The 26,129-nt window shown below is 37.0% G+C and overlaps 1 protein-coding gene across 4 annotated transcripts in view; it reads right to left on the bottom strand.

Annotated features, from left to right (window-relative positions):
• The window catches only part of PCDH9 (protocadherin 9), a 702,824-nt gene that overhangs the window by 246,842 nt on the left and 429,853 nt on the right, over positions 1-26,129 (bottom strand). For 2 of the 4 annotated variants that reach the window (XM_052786010.1, XM_052786011.1), the window contains one exon: positions 6,177-6,378. In XM_052786010.1, coding sequence (XP_052641970.1) covers positions 6,177-6,378 — 202 coding nt within the window. The remainder of the gene's footprint in view (positions 1-6,176; positions 6,379-26,129) is intronic. The other 2 variants (XM_052786012.1, XM_052786013.1) reach the window with 1 other exon arrangement.

The raw sequence follows: 26,129 nt of genomic DNA, 5'->3' as shown, positions 1-26,129 counted from the left end.
AGTGATTTATCTAGAGCTAAGCATCAACAGAGTAACATTTCTTCCTACACCTTAGGATGTTCAGCTATGGACTCCAATATTGCCAAGCAAGACAAGACCCTTTTGAAGCAGCAAAATGAAAGGCACGATTAAGCAGAGGGTATGCCCACAAGGTTAAAGCATCATCACCCAGCGAGTGTAATGATAGTGACACTGTAGAACCAAAGCTCTTTGCATGAAAGGCTTAGTTTCTCCACATGGGACCCTATCATATGACCAAGTGTAATACAAGGCAATCTTGCCATTACTCTGAACTTTAATCATAATTAAACCACTGCCACAGAGATATTCCTACTTATTACTAGAATTATAGTATGATTTAATACCCCTGAAATCACTTGACTAAACCACCATAGTATTAGGTTTATTAAAATGTGGGAACTCATATTTAACAGCCACAGTTATCCACACAATTTTTAATGTACTGGAAATAAAAAAGCTATCCACAAACAGTATTATTGATAGACAACATTATAACATTGCTTCCAAGAATATGGAATTGCTTTGGAATTTGTAACTAATAACTTAGGATATAATAGAATATTCTAGTTAACTTGAAGGTCATCCTTTTTACTTAGTAAACAGTGTTTTTGTTACAAATTTTTTCTACAGCTCCCTGTTTTTATAAAGCTATTAGTTTATGTTATGTAACATACACTGATACTACTTATTAATGAGGTGTAGGAATTAGGCAAGCATTTACTTAGCTTCATAAACATATATCAGAAGACATAAATATTATATTTCTGTCTGGTTTTAAACTATTGGAATTATTGCATAGTTTCATCCACAGTGTATAGTAGGCTTTTTCCCTAGAGCAGTTCTAAGACTCCACTAAATATATGCTATTCCTCTTTATCTCTTTGAAGAAAAATGAATCACATCCACAGCTTGCAGCTATCAAAATGTGATTTATCAAGCATTTTCATGAAAGTGCATTTTTCCTCTTCTTTACACTAGGAGGCACATTTTTCCTTCATACAGTTCTATTGCACAGCTCTGCTGCATGAAACCCTTAGAAACGTTAACAATTTCAATCTAAATTTAAGTCCCTGACAACTTTTAGTAAACCACAGTGAAAGAAGAATTGTTCACTAATAAGGGGGGGGGGGGGGGGGGGAGGAATATGCCAATGAAAACCACACTTATAGTAATGAAAAATAACATTCTGCACCTGACTACTGGCTAACAAAAACACAGTTTTCCTTTGAGTGATTACTAAAGAAATAATTCACATTAAAATACATCAGACAGCTGTACACTTTTAATGTAACTGATTATAAAGAAGACGTTTGTGTTAAAAGTGTACTTCCCGATAAACACATTTAAAACCATTAAAAAGCAGGATTTTTGGTAATAAGAGAGGCTATGAAGTCATACCAGTAAATACAATTTTACAGTGACCTTTTTTTTTTTTAGATCCTAAAGAAACTTTATGTTTTCTAAATTCTTATCTGATATACTAAAAGGTAAAGAACTGTAATCAGCTGATTGATCTTTGGAATATCTTCAGTTTTTATAGGAAGTGTACTACACACACCCTCCAAATGCAAAAGATAGCATTCATTTGGAGAACATGTGAGGCTAGCATTCCACACACCAAAGCACCGTTCAGATTATTCAAAACCATTAGTTTCCAAGACATTATAGAATCTCCTTTTTGGCATGTGCCTTGTTTTGTTTTGTTGGGGTTTTTAACAGACTCTCAACACTATAATATTTACAATCTTTCTCTTTTGTTTGCCATCATGGTGACAAACAATGCAGCCAGGTAATATCATGCTGCTTTCCCTTCCTCTTGGCCCATGCTTCTGGCAAAGTCATGGTCAGCAAGGCAAAGCTAAGGTTGTTAATCACTGCATTTAAATGCAATAAAATGTTGTAACATACACAAGGCTTGCCTTACAAATCAATATTGTATGCAAAATTAAATCATCATAACCATGACTCTTGAATAATGAGACTTCCTGTAGTAAATTTGAATTACTTGTTGTTATTATCATTTAATAATGCATAACAAAACCACACTGCTGGTGTCACTCTGTAACGTTACGTTGTTTTTAAACATGGTGAATTGTTGCTCACTGATGAAACAATTCTTATAAAGCCTACCAGGGTGCAAATGAGACAAAGGTGAACTATAAGGAAGTTGCAACTGGCAGGTTAACATCATAGTCCTCTGACAATCCATTAATACTGATCAATTACCAATGGGGAAATGGAAAAGATATCTTAGTGAACTGACTGAAACCCTGGAGTTAAAATAAAAGACTCTATACAAAGAAGACAGGTTTGAGTGATGCAAACCAAACTTGGACTATACACACCTTGTAAAAGTTCTTATAAATTTTATTTTTTACTTCATATTTCTATCTTGTTGCCTTTCCCTCATAAGCACAGTGACAGTGTGTAGCTGACAATGCCAGTGTTTGGCATCTCTCTTCATTTCAGTTTCCCCCAGTGAGAGAGATCGCTGTTTTAAGATTAGCTAGATGAATGTACTCTCACTGTGTATGTTTCTTTCATTAAATAATGTAATTGTAGCTCTTGTGTCTCAAGAAAATATGACAATAAGGTTTCTCATACCTTTGTGTAATAAGTTATCAAGACTTTTAGCTATTTTTTTTCCCCTATTTCAGGTTTTGAAGACCTGGGCCTTGGTCACTCTTCAAATATAATTAAAATAGCAACATACTAATATTGAGACACAATGGCTACATTTTTATTCACATAACTTCACAGTGTACAATAATAAATGACACAATTCACTGAGCATTAAAGCCATTAACCAAAATTGCTCTCACCGTGAGGCAAGGACTTTACTACCAAGATTAACATCATATTCCTATGAGCTGAAGCAAACTTTCACTTAGAATGAACTTTCATAGAAATACAGTGGGACAAATCTGTATTTTTGTGTAGATTTTGTTCTTGGAGATCATTAGAAAATACTCCCATAAACACTTCTCTTTCTCTTCAGTTGAAAGATTTAAAATCAAAATAAAATATTGTTCTGCAACATTTATCATCCAAAACTGGCAGCAGTACTTGTACATAGTAATACTACTACTCTCCACCAAGACTTCTTCCTTACTTTATAGCTGTATCTTTTACCTCAGCATGCCCCAAGTATTTTCATAAACAGCAATCCCTTAAACAGCCACTGAAATGAAACTACCTCTGCTGTTAAATACAACTATTTAATATTTCACTGCAATAGAACTAGAAATTCAGTTTAGAAGTGTCAAAGAATACAACGTTGAAATGATACTACAACAGTTAAACCATGAACACGTGTAAATACCCACAAAGTTATTTTGCCCAATCACCAGATAGCATTTTTCTCTTCTGAAAATTGCCACAGGTTCTTCAATAACCATAAACTGCTTTAAACTCTATTTCACATCTCATCCAAAAAGTTATGCCTCCAGTAGCAAAATAACTTTTGACACAATGCCTAGGCAATAGCTTGATACTGAATAAGATATAAAAGTCAAATCCATCTAATGGGCAGCATCGCTCCCTTCCTGCCTTGGGTTCTCCTAGGATGATTTCTGTCACAGTAATGACCATATCATTCCCTTCTGAGTTTGTGAGATTTGATGAGATACGGAATGCACTATTTCAATGTCTGTCCTAATTCAGTTTGATAAAAGGTGAAAAATCTATACTTCAATACTTAACTAATCACCAGTACAGCTTGATGGTTAGATTTTCATAAATTTGCCATGAATTTAGCATCCCCAAGGCTAAACCAGGTATAACCACAGACATATTAAAACTTTTCATATAGCTTTTAAGAACACTTACTCACTCTGACTAATCTTCTATTAGTCTCTGTATTAGGGATGAATAGATCATCATGATTAATTTACTAAGTTTGCACAATGTGCTTGACACAAAATTTCTAAAAACACATTTTTAATAACTTGGTATAAAGTTTACTAAGCCCATTTTTCCCTAACTCTCCTGGAGGATTTTTATGTCACATTTTGAAGAGATGTGCAGTTCAGAGTCAGTGAAGCCAATGTGACAGTGCCAAGATGCAATGCTGCCTTAAAACTCCTCTCTGATCTTGTTAAATCTTTCACACGTCTCATGCGTGGTCAAAGAATTAACAGGATAATTCCACTTCAGCTCCTCACTTGCTTAAACAGACATAGATTCTTGCTCCAGAGTCAATCCATTCATAGTTGCTATTCTTTTACAGTTCTTTGTATTTCTACAGATTTAGGGTTTAAGATCATAGTTCCAACAACATTTCCGTTTTGGTAAAGAAAATAAAATGCAGGTGTCAAATCCAGGAAAAAAGGGAAAGGAAAAGGAGAAAAGGGATGTCGTGGTTTAACCCCAGCCAGCAACTAAACACCACGCAGCCGCTCACTCACTCCCCCCCACCCAGTGGGATGGGGGAGAAAATCGGGAGAAGAAGCAAAACCCGTGGGTTGAGATAAGAACGGTTTAATAGAACAGAAAAGAAGAAACTAATAATGATAATGATAACACTAATAAAATGACAACAGCAATAATGAAAGGATTGGAATGTACAAATGATACGCAGTGCAATTGCTCACCACCCGCCGACCGACACCCAGCCAGTCCCCCGAGCGGCGAATCCCTGCCCCCCACTTCCCCGTTTCTGTACTGGATGGGACGTCACATGGTATGGAATACACCGTTGGCCAGTTTGGGTCAGGTGCCCTGGCTGTGTCCTGTGCCAACTTCTTGTGCCCCTCCAGCTTTCTCACTGGCTGGGCATGAGAAGCTGAAAAATCCTTGACATTAGTCTAAACACTACTGAGCAACAACTGAAAACATCAGTGTTATCAACATTCTTCGCTCTGAACTCAAAACATAGCACTGTACCAGCTACTAGGAAGACAGTTAACTCTATCCCAGCTGAAACCAGGACAGGGAATAAGAAACCAGAATACAACTCAGAGACAGTAAAGCATTTCAAATTGTTTCTTCATAGAGTTTCACCCAACATACCCTCTCAGTCTTCACATAAAAAGTATGAGAAAAATGTTTCTAAGGTCAATATTCCACAGTTTGCATTCTCATCTGCCATGATTTAAATGTCATAATTCAGATCCAGCTCTGCCCAAATGAGAACATGGACCTTAATATTGTTCATCAGATCCCAAGGCCACCTTCTCTCCCGGCTTGTACAGGCCCAGTGACAATTTAATCATCTATACAAAAGGGAGAAATGCCAAAGGGAGAAACTAATTCTTATTTCTATACTCCTGGGATGCAAGAGAACTCAAGTTCAATTACCTTCCAAGAGCACAGATAAGACTTTTAACCTTTCCTTCCACATTCTAGACAGAAAACAAGAGGCTTAAGGGCAGTGTTACTGCCCCTTCCCAGTTTTCAGTATGGCCAAGTCTCCACATTCCAAGGCCAAAATACTAGCCATAGTATTGGTTAAGACCTCACTTCATTTTTTAGTACTGACTGTCACAAAAACACTGCAATAATGTAAATGTATTATAGAGAAGGAAAGAAGAAGAAAGGCATAAATTCCCAAATCAGACAAACTGCACATACTTAATATTTGTATGAAAACACATATCTGGCAGTTCAAAAAAGCAGAACATCATACCATTCCAACCTATCAAAGAAACCCTGTGTTTCTTGCTGTTAGATGGGGGAATTGTAGGCGTGTTACAGAAATTGGGATTCTTTAAATTTTCCAGTGCTTTACTGATTTACTGTTTTCTGTGTTAGTCTAACAGATAGTGTGACCTCCATGTCCTTGCTCTTTAAAATTGTATTTAGAATGACTTTCCTACAACGATGTCCAATGCTAAATAGCAACAGCACTGCAAACATCAAGAAAAGCTTGCTACCTTGTAGGCCTTCCTTCTTCCCAGCTGTTCTCACTTACTGTGCAATTAGTATGGAGCTGCTTTTTCTCACTGGATATTTTTTTGTTTCTACAGTCAAATGACAACATAAGGCACTTCAGGTAATCTATATTATTTCTTACCAATCGTTAAGAGCTAACATGACCAAATATTCATGCATGTGCTTAAAAACATCTCTACCATTGCAAAGCTCAAAAGGAGGAAGAAGAAAGTAACCGAGTTACCAAAGCAACTCGGATAAGCAGAGCACTGACAGTGACTCACCCGAGTTGGGGTCAGAGTTGCCATCAGCTTCAGTCCTCTTGTCCGGTGAAGCCTGGTCGTAGAATTCGTCCTGCGGCTGAACCAGAGGGAGAGGGTGTGAGATCAGGGTTCCACCACCCACCGGCTCGTGGTCTCCCAGACCACTGTCACTGCAGCTTTCCTGGGAGCCATCGGGGAGGTGAAATGTAACACGGCGCTGGGACTACAAAGAAGAGCACAGGACACGCTGATTAGTGCTCTTCTTTTCTGTTCTCCTGACTCTTTTTTTTTTTTTTTAAAAACTTTTGACATTTAAATAGATTCCTGGCAATGTTTATGAGGCAATTGTTATTATTGTGTTTGCTCATTGGGTTTTTTTCTTTTGACTTGCTTTTAGAGCAACCCAGGGAAGATGGCAGGCAGGAGAGCCAAATTTCAAAGGTCTGCACATGCTCATCTGTGAAGTAAGCTTCTCACAAGAAAGTGATCAGTAGACAGTTAGGTATATTTCTCCTCATTTTAAGAGCATGATCTATAAAAACTCTCTCTGAGAAGCAGAAACCGTTGCAAACTATGTTATGAAAAGCAAATGACATCAGGAAATGTAATAAGTATATATTTCTGAGGTTAAAACCTGTATTATCACTGTTCATACTGGAAAAAAAAGTCCACCAAGTTAAACAAACCAATAAAAACGGTTGTCATCTTCCAGGAATAGAAGGATATATAAATACGTATCTATAAGGATATTTAACAGATACAAATTATCTAACTAATACAGATATTTAGGATTGATAATATATCTGTGAAATCACAGTAGTCAGCAAAGAATCATGGAATGCAACGATGGAAAAAGCAATTATCACTCCAGTAAGAGAAATAAAAACAAACAGCACATACTTGTTCAAAACAACACAGGGAATGAGAGCCAGAATTACACATTTTCCTGAACTTCTTAAAAAAACCCCCGCAGTCATCTCAAAAGAAAAAAAAAAAATCTGCAGTGTACACTTGGATTAGTTAACCATTATTGATTTTGAACCTCTCTCATCTGGAAAAATAACCCGACTTTCTGAATTGTGGCCACAGAATGATACAGTGATTCCCCATGAGCTCCAGAGCCGACAGCACTGCTGCGAATTGTTTAGCAACCGCGACTGTGGGATTCATGAAAGGAATATTATAGGTCTTCATGGATCAAAACGCTGCATCTTTGAAGCATCGGAAACAACTAGTTCAACAGCATCTCAAGAGAGTGGTTAAATTAAGTTAAACACATCTTCCCACAAAAAATGAGTTTCAGCAGCAGGGAGCCTGAGTGATTTGGTTAGTTGGATTGGTTTAGAATAAAGAAGAGATTCACAGAGTTTGCCTTAAGCGTAATAACTCTTTAGTTTAGTGGTTACTTTCTTACTAATATTAGCCATCTGAAAGTAATGGGTTATATCTAAGCTAATCATTCAAGATTTCTGCAGAGTCAGTAGAGAAAGAAACATCAGGAAGATACTACAACAGGTATCTTCCACTAGTTACCAATTTTTAAGTAGTTAAAATCAGGTGTCCTGTATCCATCCCAAATCCGAGTAAGTTTTCCTGAAGTTAATGGAAAGAGCATCAGGCCCTGACTCACATTTTTTGCCGACTCTCTTCTTTTCACGCTATTTTTTTTAATGAGGAAAACCTCAAGTTAATGGTAATAACTGTAAGTTTACTTATTAAAAACTATTTGTTAATGGTAATTGCTACCATTTTATATGATGATCAATATCCTCTACCAGATTTCTTTTTATTCATCTCCCTTGGGTGGACATAGATAGTTGATTAAGTCAATTTTGGCCTACTGTGTAATTCAGTATAGAAATAGATGTAATAATATTTGCTCTTGGCTGTGATTTTATAATTAGCATTTTGCTTTTAAGTTCCTTTTCTAGCTTTAGGATTAGAATCCAGCTGTAGCAAAACCAAATAGATCCTCTGAGTTATTGGGTTGTAGTCATTTACATCAACAGAGGACCTAACTCTATATACTGTCACTAAGCAAACTTCTACCTCACACTTTGTTATTTTTTCTTGCAACTTTTTTATTCTGGAATTGCCACTCTGAACAATTTGTGTTTTGAATCACTAGCAGGTTCTTTCCCTTCAATATGAACAAAATAGAAACATAGCTAACTACACAGCTTAAAATCTTCTCTTTCTGCATTTATTTTCAGTAACCCAAATTTAGAGATCTGTTTTTCCAAAGTAAGAATTTATGTCACTAGTAAAATCAGCAAGACGCACAGGAAAAGGAAATTACTTTCAATTTTTAAACTAAAAGACTCTATGAGAAAATATGAATGACTGAGAAAATAAGTCCTTGAAGTAAGGGAGGAGATGAAAATTTCTATTTAAGATTCTGCAAAATAATTAACCCCCTGTAATTAATTAACCACTTAAATAAACAGAAAAATGCATAATTCCAAAAATGTCCAGTTTCATGCGTTATATAGTAAAAATACTGAACTTGGGTAACAAAAGCTCCTCACACTAGCCAAAATCTTCTCTGACTCTATACTGACAGGGACCAGTCAGCCAGTAAAATGGCACAGGCCTAACACTAATACTGGCAACTTCTTAGCTGATAGTGCTATAAAATTTTAAATCCATACTTTAAATGACAATATACCGGCTTGGCTTTCTGAGCTCCCCACTGAGGACCCGCAAACCATAAAGGATTATAAAAAGATCTAAAGGTCACGTAAACAGTGATCCAGTTCCAGAGATGATGAACGGACAGCATGCAGTCCGTCAAGAAACTTTAGACTAAGCTGCGCCATCAAAACAATGCGGGCAAAAAGCCTTCCACAAAGAGAGATTCAAAGCAAACACTTAAGCTTACGCATACTGTATTAATTGCAAGGGAAGACTGTCACTCAGCCTACTGGCAGCTTATGACTGTGTGAAGTAATGGGATATGTGGCCACCTCCTCCAGTTGCCTGGTCCAGGACCCTCCTGCCCGGCCGCTGGGGCCCAGCCCGGTGCCCGGGGTCCTGGGGTCTCTGCCCAGGCTGATGGACGCATCTGCCGCTGTCCCCTCTGCCCTAGTGAAGCTGCTGCAGTACCGAGACTGAGCGTGTATCACACACACGCACGGACACACGCGCGCCGAGGACACGGACACGGCCTGTCAGACGGAGCGGGCGGTGGCTCCAGCAGCCCCCCCACTCAGGACTCAGCCCAGCCACGTCCCCTCCTCCTCTGGGGCTGGCAGAGGCAGAATGTCCCTGCTGCAGCACACACACCGCACTCTCCACCTGCACCAGCACCTTCACCGATCGCCCCAGCACACGCACGGACCCTCTGCCTGCCTGGCACCCCTGCCCAGGCTCGCCAGCCGGTCCTGCTGGGTGCTCGCCGCACAAACGCAGCACTCATCCTCCAGGCACGCCGTTCTGATGGGTCCCCCCGAACACCAGCACGGACCCTCCACCTGCCTGATACCCCTGCCCGGACCCGCGGCCTCCTACTTCCCCGGCTGGTCCAGCTCGGGGTTTGCCAGCGAATCCACGCACACCCCCCACGCACACCCGGTTTGGGGAAGGTACGGACACTCACCCCCCGCAGCCGGCACCCGGCACACGGGCTGTGACCTGTGGTCCCGATCCAGCGCTGAGCCCCTCACTTGTACATAGAATTTCTTCTCTCTACAACAGTATCAGGGACTCTTCTTTCAGAAGAAAAACCTACATGCTTAGACTATGTTTGTATTTATCTGCTCCCTTGTGCAACCAAATGCAGCTTTGAATTCTTTTTACCTAAAGACAGAATCAAGTTATTCTGAGTAATGAGGTTTATAGTTGGTACAACACTGGGACTAATGATAACAAGTAATTACAATTTTAATTATGCTACAACATATGCAGGATTATATACAGCATGAGGTAGGGTTATGGTTCAGGTCCAAAACACTTGGCCAAAATTCAAATGTAAAATCTGTGACATATTCAATCATAAACCATCGGGGGGGGGATATATGGGTTTTCTTCAGGTCCTGAAAAACACCCAGTCTTTATTTTTAATCAGGAAATATCACATCATTGTTATGTGAAACCAAAAACTGAAAGTAAAATTCAGTCAAAATGATATGATTTTAACCTGTGTCAAAGTAATTTCAATATATAATTCAGAACAATTTGACTCAATAGGGTTTTGAACCTGGGCTGAGTTTAAAAATCAGGAAAACAATTGGTATCCATTACATGGAATCATTCTTCTTTTAATCACCTATTGCAGCAGATTCTATAAAGCTCATCCAGGTGAAGCATGACTTCACACCCACAAGAGATACAGAGAAGAATTAATTCTGCATCTGAGATGGCGATAAAGGATAGCAAACTCTGGTGCTGATAAAAGGACAGTTCAAGCATAATAGGAACACATTTCTTTTCTGTTTTCAGACCAGGTGGTCAGCCAGCCGATACTTTTTTTAATCACAGTAACAACCAAAATTGTATCAAATCAACCACACATGAAACTGGTCTAGCTGCTTTTTTCCTGCTACAACAAAACCAAATACATATCTAGTACTTTCTGACAATCGTGATTTGTGGAATTACTGAATATAAGTAATACCTGTGGTACTTGAAAATGCCAATAAAAATATCAGCAAGTTCTCTTGGGTGGAGCAATGGATGGTGGAGGGTGGGGGATATTCCTAATCTTATTGATCAAGCACAGAAAAGTAGAACTTGTGCTTGACATAGCATATTGCATTTTTCTTCATTACAATATTTTACTGGAGATATTGAAAACGTTTTAAAAAAATATTTTAGTCGCAGCTTATCGTTTTCCCTTCCTCATGTTCTTCTGTCCTATTTTCCTCACATCTGTTGCCTTGGTATGAGGAATTCAGCGGTGCCTGGTGACAGGACAAGTAATAATAGGCACAAACTGAAACACAGCAGGTTCTGAACATCAGGAAACACTTTTTTACTGGGAGGGTGACTCAGCACTGGCACAAGTGTTCCAGAGAGGTTGTGGAGTCTCCCTCCTCGGAGATACTCAAAAGCCATCTGGGCATGGTCCTGGACAATCGGCTCTAAGTGTCCCTGCCTGAGCAGGGGGGTTGGAGTAGATGGCCTCCAGAGGTCCCTTCCAATTTCAACCATTCTGTGATTCTGTGAATTTTAATTGAAAATAAAAGACAATCTAGAAATATCTGGAGCTGTTTCATAATTTTCCAGTCCTGAAAACATAATCTGATACTGAAGTACTTTATTTCTGACAATCCTAGCTGTATAAAATGTATTCTGATATCAGAATTTGTAATTTCATTCCATACAAATCTATCGCTTTGGAAAGTGGCACAGAGCATTAAAGACACAATCCTGAAATCCTTACTTAAGCAAAAGAATTGGTAGGAATTGTACCTTGGCATGGATTTCTAGAAAAGGTGGGCCAGTACCAGTGAGGTTTGAGTACTGCTTGTGAGACTAAGCTTTTTGCTGCCGCCTTATTTTCCCAGAAACCCTCATACGCAGGCAGAAAGTGGGCTGTAGATAGTGTAAGTTATTTTGTTGACCTGAGTGCTGAAAGTCTGAAGTAGGGGAAAGATCATGCTATGTGATATCGAGTGTTTGAAATGTCCTACGGCAGATGAGTTACAAGCTGTGTTGGAAACAGAACTTTAATGTAGGAAGTATAAACACCAGTTTTCAAAACTGTTCAGTGCTTTCCATTGTATGTTAGCTTCTAAAATGCATTTTACTTCCAATTACGTGCTTGAATCAAATAGCAAGTTACAGAAATCACCATTAAGAGGAGCTTTTGCATGGTGAGATTGTTTTACTCTGAAAACCAGACTTCCAAGCTTTGTACAACTACTGTATTGTTTTTGCTAATCAGGGATCCAAGAAATAATTATACTATTGTTCCGTTGCTGAATGTCTCACAGGGACAGATTTGGCTACAGATCCTATCCATTGTTATAAAACAAGCTATAATTAAAAAAGCATTTCTACACTGGGTTGTTGCAAATAGAACCTGCTGAATTTTAACCAACTGAGCTCGCTTCTGAGTTTACAAATCAGGTACTTTAAACAAAATGCCCTCTTCTCCGCTCAATATAGTTGTAAGTTAAGAGCCTTGATTTCTGTCCTTGATTTCCCAGACAGGCAGAAGTCACCAAAACATCCAATTCACAGCAAGTCAAACTAAGCTTTACAGAATGGGCCATATGTTTGCATATCAGAAAATATATTCAAGCATGACACATCTTCAATTGTCGTCGACATCTTTTATTTCAGATATGGAGATTTTGCATCAACAAAAATTCTGTCCCTTTCCTTTCTGAAATATCATGCCATACTTTGTGCTAAGATGACAAAGGAATATTATGAAGGAAAAACAAAGACACAGAAAACATTCTGGGAAGGTTGTTGATATGGAGGCTTGAAAGAGAAACTTGAAAAAATAATTTACTTTCATGGAAAATAAACAGAAGAATCTACACCTTACATATTTTACTGAAACTTAAACCCCACTCATGAATAAAGAAGTCAGAGAAGAAACATACTAAAATAAAATCAAGTGTAAACAGTAGACAAATACTCTAAAAAGCCTGTGAAATTATGATGATCAAGAAGATACCGTTTGTGCACAAGTTCAAGAAAATGTTGTAAGGACACAAAAAAACCCTATGCTTCACTGGAGGTCCTCTGTGGAAGATATCTGATAAAGTTTGTTCCTCCCAGGATCAAAACGAAGACTCGTGGTTCATGTACCAAAACATGGAGTTTGGTTGTTGTTTTTTTTTAATGAGATCAAGCCTGTAAATAGAAGAAGTCACAAAAACCAGACTAATAACAGTTTCAGAGGGGAAGAGAAAAGATGTGCAGGGCACCACCAAGCTTTAAAATATAGTTTTAACAAACTAAAATTTAAATCCTTCTTTTCTCCTAAGACAAACCACATTTTTCTCTTAAATTCCTATGCTGGAAGCACACATAGTGCACCTTTTAATGCGGCAAGAGTGTGATCTGGGATAAGGAGATTCTTTTCGAACTAAAATACAAGAAGAAACTTACACAAGAAATATCTATGTTTGTATTTGCTCCACAGAAGAAAATGGCAAGATCTTTGAATTACCGTATGGTTGCTGTATTAGTTTCTTCTATAAATAAACAATGGTTTGTTATATATTTTTTCAGTTCTGATTGACTTAATGAAAGCCTCCTAAAATCTACAACCTACCTTCTCTTTTCCAAATTGGAAAGATGAATGAAAATATACTTCTGGACCGTGACCTTCTTTGAAAGTGTGTAGTTGTAGTGTATCTTATAGGGAAGGCCACAAAGCACCTCCAACAGGGCTTCGTACAATTCAGCTCAGTGATCACTTACACACACCTTCTTCTTTCGTGTTTCACTCAAGCTAACAAAAGAATATGAATCTGAGAGAAAATCATTCTACTTTCTTAGTAAAAGCCTGTCTTGCTTCTCCCAGATAATCTCGACTCAACTCTGAGTTACATACAAATTGTGCAGTAGATCCCTGCAATTTGCTAACAGAAACAGGGTTATTTTTTTCTTGGCTACATGTAAACAAAACTCTTTTGTGCAGTTCCCATGGCAGTCCTTATTCAAGGATCCTACTTGCATCACAGGATAACCCATTCTCTATGCCCATCTTGATATCTTACCCACAGAACCAAGATAATGGACATAGATAAGGTTTCCATCAATCTCTCAGGCTAAACTAAGAAGAAAAAAAGAAAAACCAATTCATACTGCATCTTCATGCTACGTCTCCATACCATGCTACCCATACAAATAGCTGGAGTGGTCAGGTATTTACTTGTTTTTTCCCCCTAAGGTAACAATGTTGGTATTGATTTCAGAATGTAAATTGTTGTTATACCAGACAATCATTTGATTTCTTCTGCTCCGTTTCGCAGTACCAAAGTTTCATAGAAATCAGCAAATTACACTGTAATATATTAAAAGGAAGCATAAATATAATCACCTATTATATTTCTTGCTACTTAGGCTGCAGAGAACTGGCCTTTTCTTCATGGTGAAAAATATTTTCAATTACAGTCTGCCCACCGCCTGGGGAGGAAATGACTGCTTGATGGTCCCAAGCACATTTAAACATGGGCAACAGGCAGCCTCTCTGGTTGGGGACGTGTTTTAGTTTTGCAGAGACAGTGAATGAAGAAAGACCTGTGGTCAAATCCTATGGTTTCAGTCATCTGTTGGGGTAATATCACTTTCTTCCTTTGTTTATATAGTGATGTTCCTTCATTTTATTTCATGAAACTATACTCTTTGTGCCATAAATTCTTCCTGGGTTTTGTTGGATAATTTTTTTTTTTTTAAATTGGACACACTACATACTGAAAACTCTTTAACTAAAGACACTAAACACAGGACTAGCATATATTTAAGTTCTGCCTTCCTAATAATCCACTTAGATAGCAAATACTCCTCTTCCTAATAAGTATTGTTATCTATCTAGGATCATCTTGACTACAAGGTAAATTTGACCTAGCAGGAAAGCTGAGTGTTACAATTTAATCTAGTCTAAACCAGAGTGTTACCTTGTTCAACTTGGAAGTCTGTTAACATACTAATAAATTTTCAACATTTTCAGTCTTAGCCCCCATCCTCCTGAATTAATTGTCTGAGACTCAGGAAATCAGTTCTAAGCCTACAATTATGCAAATTAATATCTCAGATGCATGGAAAGGCAAGTGGGGGGAAGAGATGGAAACTGCTGTACACAGTAAAACATAAAAGAAAGTAGCCAGGTGTGTTACCAGTAGACAACTAAGTTAATGTTCAGAAACATCATTCATCCAAATGGCAAGACATTAATAAACCACAGTTTGCTGTATTTATTACATGTTTCTTCCCAGCAGCTCTGTGGAAAATAAACCTGAGAAAGGATTCATTAAAAATGTAGTAATTTTGTAGATACCTATTAAAAATTAGTGTTGTATCTAGGATAGTTTTCTAAACACATTTGTAGTTAATGGATAAAGAGAGGCAGCTCTAGTGAACATTCATACCATCCTAAAAAATATATGGTTGTAAAATAACAGTAAAATGCCTTTTTGAGGTGTCTGTACTCAATCATTGACTACAGATGACTAGGTAAACATAGGACATGTATTACAAGACTTAAGGCAGATTAATTCCTTTACCAACTCATTGTTATACTCCTTGACAGTAGAGACATGAAATTTAGAGTTTTCCAATTTAAATGCCCAAAGTTAACCTACCAGTAAGAAAAGGTACATCTTGCACTATGTTCATAACTATTTAGGCACCTGACTCTAGCCATTGAACACTTGAAATTTTAGCTGCCATTAAGTATTCAGGATACAAAAACCTGAAGAAACAGATCTCACTCACAAAAAGATACTACACTGACTTATCTGTTGCTCTGGCACGTTTTATAAGAAGAGCTTATTTGTATTACAGCATGCAAAGAAACTCACATATAAACAATTTAGTTGTAATAGAATTATATTTTATGTGATCTTTAGTAATTTAATGACTTCAGTGATCTTCAATTTATTTGTTTAGTTTGATTTTGGTGATGAGCTCCTCCTAGCAAGACAGATAATGCACATTACGAATGCATTCAATTGAAGAAGCATTGCAGAAGCACTGTACCAATTATAACAATGACCAGTATAACTTCTCTACACTCTGAGAAGTTTTACATTAGTAAAAGCATGTGTTGATCAATAACGTATATGAACTACTAAAATGTATAAACAGCTGTTGCTGAAATTTTACAAGTTTAATTATAATAATAAATTTGTCCTGATTTACATTCTGTAAAACTCATCTGGCTTCAGTAATGCGAACAGGGTAATAAAGTTTCTGGGACTTTCTTTTAACTATAAATTACATTTTTAAATGTGAGAAGAAACAATCGAGAATATTTCCCATCTAAGGAATGTACTTCATCTGGAGGCTGCTTATAAAAATAACCCTATTATTGTCATATATGAAAATATTGACTGCTATATTTGCAATTATATCTAAAATGTTAACATAAATTATGCTTATAGCATTTAATGAGATACAGAAGTATTCCATCAGCTAAGCTTTATTAATTGTATTGTGTAAACTGATACACGTGGTATCATGTCAATAATCATTCTTGATACTGCATCTTACTGTTGAAGCTGATAATTACTGTGTTAAAGAAGTGCTATGTATTTATACTTTTATCACTTTCAGTCACTACAGCAGATATGCAGAGTTATGCAGTACCAGGAAGCAGGAAATTTTCCAGTGATCTTCAGGAAAAAGAAAGATGTGATAAAAACCCCTTTACTATTCTGTTCTATTAGCATTCCTTAGTACGGCATATAACCTTGGAAATCAAGCAGGCCACGACTCTTGTGTAAAGGTAGCAATCTTTTGTCCAGGGCAGTGCAGCCCTCACTCTAACCTCAGGATTTGAATACTTCATTTTTAATTAAGAGGAAGAAAAACATACTTCAAAATCCACAGATTTAGCAGCAAATGACCAGCTGTCCACTAGGAAGTTTGGTATCATAGGGCTTTAAAGGTAGTCAGATTAACACTGTTTTAAAGGAAGAAAAGAAAATTTGAAGCCCTTTAAACAATCACACTCTAAAACAACCAGTGCTCATAGTGACATCGTGATGTCAAACTTCACTTTTATTTATGTGAGCCTGAGGAAATGCAATTAAGAAAATCATATTGCTCCTCAATAAAGCAAGGATTAATATAGGCAGAAAAAACTTGAATTCTCATGAAGATTCTAAGGATATCCTGTATTAGCATGGGAGTGGGAGGAGGGCAAGGAAGGAGGCTCTCAATTTAGGGATGCTGTAGGGAGAAGAGTACATTAGAACATTGCCTCCTGAACTAGTACTAGCGTGTGTAATGGGTATCTGTCACTGACAGCTCACTGGGTTACAAGTAATTCTGAGTCAGCAGTCATGTCTTCTCCTACAAGCATGGAAAGTAGAAACAGCAGCAGCATCGCCCTTTGAGGATAAGGCCTTTTACATGCTACGATTCTAGAAAGCAGCTGCACATCTATTAACACAATGGACACTATAGCTGTCACATTAGATAAATGGATCCACATTGGAAAAGCTGAAAGTGGACATGATTGTCAAGGATAATATGGTTAAGCTGGTGCATGCTGGGAAAGATGCAATTTCTATAATATTTTAATTTTGAAGCTCGTATTATTACCGCAATTGAGTGCACTCACTCTAAGTTAATTAAAACACCCCTGTTAAAACGTATCTGCATGTCTACTAGAAAAGGAACTAGACAATAAAGTATTTGCACCATAAAAACCTATGTTTTGTTCCTTGGGACAGGATATCCTTAAGAACTGCTTTCCTAAGAGAAGATTTCTAAATTTATTTTGTTTTTTTTTCTTATTTGAACTCCCAAAGCTTTGGAGTTTTCATTTTGCATATGCAAACACATGCTACAGAAAATGAAAAAATAAATAAAACCCCAGCTTTTAACTTAGGATTCTTCAGAGAACAATACATACTACAAATACTGACTACAAATTCTTCTTCCACCACATATAACACATATGTACATCTGCCTGGTAATAACTTACGATGTCAAAGCTTGGAAAACTAAATCCACAGAGAATGTTAGGACTTTCAGTGGTTGAATGAGCTTTTTTGTTTTGATAATGGGTCTTTCATTCCTGTGCCATGTTGACTATTGGGGCAAATCTCTGCTACATGAAATTATAGTCCCAAGTAAGATGCAAAATGAAGAGTAAGCATATTAAGGTGTTTCCACACAGATTTCTAGAAAAAATATATGCTTCAGCAGCTTAGCCAGTAAGAAAGCTAAAACCTCATTTATTAACAAACAAGATGAAAAAAGAAAGAGGAAAAAATAAGGCCTTTTTGCATGTAAATCAGCTACACAGAGACAACAGTGGTACTACTGTACTATCAAAACAGCAGACACTCTCATAGGTATCTTACTGTGAGTAACTAGTTAGAAATATATTTTCTGCTGGCCTCAAGTAGAAGTCAAATGAGAGCTGACAAGAATCACTATTATTATTGGGCTTCCAATAATAATAGTGATTATCCAATAATAATAATAGTATCAATATTATAGTAATAGTAATAATAATATTATAATAATATTATCCAATAATAATAGTATCAATATTATAGTAATAGTAATAATAATAATATCCAATTATAATAATAGTGATTATCCAATTTTCAGTATTTTCCACAAATTACATATGGCATGCTCTTGACACATTGAAAGTTATAGGGAAAACAAGAACCCTGACTATGATCTGGATAGTTTTAGAAAATGCTGCCAATGCCATGGGATACAACACCATTTGGAGTAAGCCGAGAGGTAAGTTTGATAGTCTGTGTTCATGTTCTGGTGTTGATGATCTAACCTAATTTGTGCCAGCTGAGTTTAATGTTAGTAAAGTGAACTCACACTGGTGACTTTCTTTCTTTCTGTTGTCTAAAAGAATAACTTCACAGAAGTCTTTTAAGTTACATTAACTGGTGCTAATAACCACCTGCTTCTGCTTAGCTTCTATTGGAAATAGATTCACTAAGTCACATATCCAAAACTACAGATCTTCATAGGATCTTGGCCTGTGACTTCTCCAACATTATCTATCTGCAAAACTAGAGAAAGCAGGACATTGGAGACTTACTTTGAACATAAAACATTTAGTGATTGGTGTGTATTTTTTTCAAATTTACATACTAGCAAGTTTCTCATTTCACAGAATTTGTTGGATGCCATCACCTTTGATCCCAATGTTTAAAACTGATGGACTTACTTGTGCACTTTCCACCTAGAGAACACGACCATGTCTATTAATACAGATAGCCAAAGACTGCTGACTTTTGAGCCCAACATTTACTAACATTTCAAGGGTAATTTATATGTATTTTGCAAATGCTAGCTTTTCATTAGGCAAACTGACAAGCACAAACCTTCTGTTTCACATTTTATGGAACAATATTAATTTAAATAAAAGCATGAAAAACACAGAGGCACAAAGGAATGAAATTGCTCTTCAGAAAAATTTTGTAAAGGTATATGCACATGCCTTGTGTCTCTTTGTTTTCCAGAGAACATTAAAAAAAGAAGTCCAAAGAGGTTGTATCTAAACCTAAACCAACGGTTTACGAGCATTGCTGTTATGTCATGATACGTTTTACATTACATTACTAGCTATCTACAGAACAGACAGGATGCATTTCTGAGTGAGAATTCAGCACTAGAACAATTATTAAATAAATGTTACCTATTTATGGGCAAATTGAACTGAGTTGTATTATTGTTTTAATATCAATTTCTCACATAGTAGTAGATCAGGATCCTTTCAGATATGTACTACTATGACAGACGGAAGAAAATGCATGGCGGTACTTTGAGATTTAAGGTGTTATCAAACTGTAGAATATATCACAGAGCTGAGTGCCTGTAGAAGTCACCTTATCTCAGTCTTCACAGGTTGACAAGGCATGTAAAGAATGCATCCAAATGGAATGCATCCCGGTTTGATCTCTATTGTTGACAGATCACAGATATGGAAGCCTGAGATATTTCCACAGGAACTGCAAGTAGGGTGGAAAGTCACAATGGATAGTCAAAAATGGCACATAACCACACCTACTTCAGCAAAAATCTGAAAATTGAAAGGTTTTTTTAGAGAGAATGAGCGGAGGAAGAAGATGTCTTTATTACATTACAGTTACTCGTAATGTAAGAAAGCAGTGACAAGAGCAGGGAAAACAACCTCAAGTCTGAGAAAATCCTCTGAAATGGAGACTTTAATACTTTTTCACACAATTTTGAATTTCATGTGTAGAAGGAATAAACATGGGCCTAACCTAGAACCTAGTAAAGTCACTGGAAAATTTCCTGCGGGTATCAATAGCATTAGGATTCGTTTCTCAGCACTTTTGTTAGCACTAAAGCTAATAAAATCCAAAGTTTCTCTTGTCATCTAACAGTCATTGTTATGAATGCTTCTGACTTTACCAACCTTTTTAATCTCAATTATGTTACTCACAGATATTATCTTTTGTACTGAAGACACTCATCATATATAATCTACTTTTTTGCCTTGTAGCGTTGGATTTTCTTTTCCAGTGTGTGCTAATAAGTGTTCTTTGGATATAAAAATTTAAACCTGATTATGGCTTCTTAAATGAGCTTTAAGTATATTAAATAATCACTTAGGTTGACAGTAAGTGTTTTGTGTGTCAGGTTTTTGTGTGCGTGTGCAGATTCCTATGCTTGAACTTCCTAGAATCAATTAAATATATATTCTTTTAATAGCTTATCTCTCTAGTTTCTAAACGGACATCAAATTCTTACACGTAATTAATGAACTATATATGAAGCATGCCCTCAACTTCTGAATTACCCAATGGCTAAAAATCATAGTTAAAAATTATGCGGCAGTCAAAGTGAGATTGACATTTCAGTATGAAATGACAGGCATGTTTCATTAAAGGCCAAATCCTGCAGTTAATTCTTCAGAAGGTAATGGAGGCCTTGCACTGCAGTAAGGATTGCTGATTTCACCAACAGGTAATTATTCCATTAATACCTCCCTTATACAGACAGACTGGCCAAACTACTAAAGTGTCAAGCATGCATCACATTTGGCTAGACCAGTCCTCACGTATATGCAGATGACAGAATAGCACCAGAAGTCCCGTTTGGCAGAGATGTATTCCCTTTGCTCCTAAAACAGCACACTCATTGCATCAAGGCAGAGTGACAACAGTTCTAACAATGTACTGGAGAAAAACAGCAGGTAGGCTAATTAGATCAGTCTTTTTGGTATCAGGCATTTCTCTGGAAGATTTCCTGGAATTGGGGAAAAAAGCAGGTAAGACTACATTTGGATAAGTGCTTACCACAAAATTATCTTTTTCCATGGGAATAGTCATAGATAATATTTATTGTAACTAGTTTTATTGAAAGGAACACAATCAAAATGATTAAATAATTCATTCTGCATCTAGTGCAAAGAAGAGCCTAAAACATGTATATATAACAGATTAGAGGAATGCTTTGTATGCACTTTGAAAAAGACCAGAGGGTATGGGCTTTGCTCTGTACAGGCAAGGTTATTTATCATTATTTCATAGGAAAATGCATAGTCCAAAATCTCAAGAACTGACACTAGAAAACTTCTGGATAATGTATTTTGAATAGCGGTCCTAATAACAACAGTAAAAGTAACAAAAATAATCCAACATCAAACTGTACAGTTAACTTCATAACGAGGAAGCCAAATGTTTCCCACACTAGGAAAAAAATGATATGGTACATGCCCTGGGTTGACAGATGGAAGGAAAAGAAAGACAGATGTGCTCTAATTTCTTGGGTTTTTTTTTTCTTTCATCTTTTTTTTTTCTTTTCCCCGTAAGATGACTATCAGACATAGATGAAACTGCTTACTCAATAATGCTGGCTACAGATATTCACCAGAGCAGTAATGCCAAATATCCTTTACGACTTTGCCCACTAGTATCATCTCAAATGATACTCAGTAACAAGCAAAATGACTAACAGCTGGCACTTTCCTTGGAAATGGCAAAACACTAGCCAGGTCCAGTTTGTGCAGCCCTTGTAGAAGGGACCATCTGGAATGCTAGCCTGAATCTTAACAATTAAAATCAGGGGCCAGGTCAGACAAGTAGCATCTTAAAGAATTCATGATACTGAGTTTCTAAGCTAAACTGAAAATGACAGAGAAGCTAACACGTGAGAGGATATAAGTAGTCATTCTCACCCAGGGGATGGAGGGTGATCATGTGGTTAAAGCACAGGACATGGAGTTAGAAGACTGACTCTGTGACAGATTTCATGCGTAACAAAATGTAAGTCACTGTAATCAATAGAAAGTTTCCAATGAGACTCAGACTCAGGTACCTGGGGTCTACCTTCCAGGTACTGAGAACCTCCTGATGGTGGCCAGCTGCTGTCAGCTGCCAGTGATGTGAAACACTCAACATTTTTGCTTATTGATAAGTGGGAAAGATCATTGTCTTTTTTCAGCTAGGCATGATGCTTATGAAAGCTAACATGATATTTGCAAATGAATTTAAGATGTTCAGATGGCAAATGCTATCCAAAGACTAAATATTTTATTATTTTATAAAATGAGGTAGAAGAAATATGTTTATAATTTCCATTTACTTGATTATAAAAGGCTTAACACTGAGCAGGGGAAGGGTGGTAGAGAAAACAGAAGAGCGGCACTGTGAGAGGTAATACTCAAACAACGTAAGAAAGAAAGCTGCTCCCTCAGAAAATTTACAATCTGATTGAAGACTGGATGAAGTAAAGACAACAAGAGAGCCACGGGGAAATTACATAGCAGTAACAGCTCCATATGATTACTATGGTTAGCTACATGTCCTGCTTGATGGATCTAAATCATTATGCTTTCGGGTTGTTTCTGGAGATATACTTTCCTTCTTAAAAAAAAAAAATATAAAAGAAGCAGATCTTCCTCTGATTCTTTTCATAACCTATTGCTCTTTTCTTTAATCTCCTAATTTCACTTTTATTATGATGAATTTTTAAGATATTCCTTTTCACACTTTGATTCTTAAAACAATAACAAATAGAAATTACATTTATGGCTCCCCCCTTCAGACATTTCCTTGTAAAATCCAGTAGTCACCTGCCTGCAAACAGCTAGGGCATCTTTGGGAAAGTAAACATAGGAAGACCCATTATAAAGTAATGGCGAGAACAGGATAATCTGCATAAACACTTCTATGAAATGGTTGTGAAAATACCAAAATATAAGTTTTCCAGTAATTACAGGAGTTGTTTTAATCTTAGAAGAGGTCATTAGTCTGTGATACCACTCAGCTCACTGTGTTTTCAGGCTATCTTTTATTGCCACTTTAAAGATATTTTTCACTAAGATTTCTTCAAATATACAAAAATCATTACTGAATTGATACAATATCATACATGAGCAGCCCAAGTGAAACCACAGAACTATTCATTTCTGGAAAATTATGAATATTTATACACACTACATGATATGGATATTTATCTATGATAATATCCAAATATTGCTTATATAAATAATAGTGTGAAACTCCTCTAAACCAGCAACTCAAAAACTGCTTTACTCAATCCTCCTTTCTGTCTAAACACAAATATGACAAATGTGTGTATTGTGCCAGCCTCCAGAATAAATACTCCAAACAGTACCAATGACAATTTCTACTGGTATCTAGCACAAAGACACTCTATGTTTACTTGTGATTGTGTTTAATTTCATATTGAGATGATTGATCAGAGTAAATGTCTTTATTTTCTGCTGTTTTAACTTCAAGAAATGATCTCTTCTGGTTTTATCCTATTATAAGGATCGTTACAAAAATGGGAAACAATTAACACTGGGTTTAATGCGTGAATGCCATAGAGCTGAAGTAATTGCACTCAAGGTCTGCTAACTTTTTAATCAGGCATTTGGTTGCAAGCTGCTCACGATTGATTCTGAGAGAAGAACTAACACAATCTAGGCAGCAAAAGCAGGTGTGCCAAAAAAGCAGACATGTTGGCAAAACTAATGAAAGAGTCTAGAGGGTAAAAGAAACAAAAACTAATGGAAAATTCTTCTTAAAAGACTTTTGCTTGGGATCCAGTCATAACTGAGTGAAATTAATTGAGGTAAATGAGCATAGAGAGAGTTTTTTGACCAAAATAATTAAGAAATATGAACAGCAAACCCACAAAAGCTCAGCCTAGAGAAGACTTGCCAGTCAGAATCTTAGTGAGCAGAATTAATTAGATTGGGGAGTTGAAATTTTCACATGCATTTTTCTACATAAATAAATAAGAAATACCATGAGAGGTTTCTGGAATTACAATTAGAACACATACTATTCTCAGCATTTATGCTTTGTTTTGGAGAAGAGATCTATTTTAATTCTATTCATTAAAAATATTTTTTTTCCTTTCTCTAATAAACCTATTCTCCATGATTAAGAGAGCCCTGAATTCAAAAGTGCTTACACAGCACAGCAGTGGGTACACTTATAAATTACATGTGTTGACGAAGACTATGGCAACACACACACACATGTCCATAGAGTCACAATTACGTCAAAGAAGCAAGTGTATCCACTTGCAAGAATATAATCTAAACAAAAATTGCATGCTTACATCACTTGTCAAGTGAAAATACCCCTCCCTGGTTCATATACAGTACTACAACAGTAAACTCCTTTCAGGGTTGCCCTCAAGGAAAATTTGACTAGGTTTATATGTTTGCATACCATCTTTAAGGTTTGTGGGTTGTTTTTATTTTTTTTTATCAGTATCTCTAACTAAATCATCTACGTACCTAGTTTCAATGATTTTGCCACACTCCTATACAAAATCCATAGTTTATATAAGCTTACGTAGCAGTTCTGCATCAGGATCTTGACCAAACTCCCCAAACCTTCTAGATTAGAAACAGAACACCATATTGATAATAAGGTTCTGACCCTTGTTAATTCAAATCAGCATCCATCTTGGAAAAAAACACCCCTAGATAACAGGTAATGCAAGAGGTTTGGAAGGTTTATTTCACAGATATTGCTGAAAACCTTGTACAAATAACACTTTTTAAAAGACTGACAAGAAAGAGGATTGAGCTGAAACCCAGGCATTTCTAAAACAAAAATATTTTGCAAAATCCTAATCCTTCTGCCTAGTAACAATTTCCCTGTAAACTCCAAAAACAGGTTTCCCATCTTTTAGGCACACTTTGGGGAAGAAATGACTAATATGTCAGCTTCCGTGCTTTGCTATTTCTAAGGCAATGCAGGCAATGATGACCTAGAACAAGACTAATAGGTTATGCTAAAGTAAGGGTATCTAAATATTGTTCTAAACCCTTGCTGTTCTGTTTGGGTTTTGGGGGTTTTGGGGGTTGTTTTTTTTTTTTTCCAGATGAGTGAATCCTACCAAGTACAAGATGTATTAATTAAGAGAGTCACAGTATACAGATGCCTACATGAAAACACATGGATCCAACAGCGTCACTTCAAATTCTTTTAGAGCTGGCTGAGTGCAGAAGTGGTAGGATATCAGAAGCTTTAATCATTGCCTTATTTGCTTTAATCGATAGCATCATCTATTCTCAAATTGTTTACTGACACTTGAAAACAACAAGTTGCAGCAGCTTGGGCACCAGCAGAGCAAAATAGCAAGGATAGCTTCTAAGGCAGATGACCTGAGATGCCTAAAAGTTTTTCTCTGTTCCAATGCCTAAATGGCAGCAATTCTGCAAAGCAATACCCAGTTCAATGGCCACTATCTCGCCTGGGGATAAGCATGGAAGAATAGTCACATATTTGTGAATCTGCCAACACACCAATGACAGCTTTCTCTCTTTCACCTTCCTTCTAACAGCTATCACTCAGTCACTCTACTGTCTGTCATCTGCAGGTGAAGGGTTTTACAGAAATGAAAGGCAGTGGTCTGGCACAGGGCCTCTCACACACTCTCACAAAGAGACCCTTAATCATAAGGGACTTTCACATCTCTCTGATCTGGGAGCAATTCAGGATAGATGCCAGAAGGAAGAAGAACAAAGAAACCAGCATTTGAAAATTCCCTCAGTGGCTTAATAATACTGCTGAGACGGCTTTTGCCAGATTAAACAGACATGCTCCTTTAGACCCTAAATATTGCTCTGAAACTAATTCCCCAAGCATTGTCCAGAGTTTAACAGGGGTTGGGATACCGACAATCAAACTTTGAAGTAATTCTTCAAATTCCAGTGGAGTTGGCTGCCGAGACAGCTAGAATATTCAGGTCTTTCCAGGCCAAGGAGAGAGAGGGCAGTTTGATTTCTTTGCAATTGTTGTCTTTAAAGGACATGGACAAAGCAATTCCAACACAACAGCTTATTTCTAAAATGCTTTAAAGTAA

The sequence above is a fragment of the Harpia harpyja genome, chromosome 4 (genome assembly GCF_026419915.1).
Source record: "Harpia harpyja isolate bHarHar1 chromosome 4, bHarHar1 primary haplotype, whole genome shotgun sequence".
Taxonomy (NCBI): Eukaryota; Metazoa; Chordata; class Aves; order Accipitriformes; family Accipitridae; genus Harpia; species Harpia harpyja.
The sequence above is the reverse complement of the archived record's forward strand: the minus strand, read 5'-3'. Positions and strand labels throughout refer to the sequence as shown.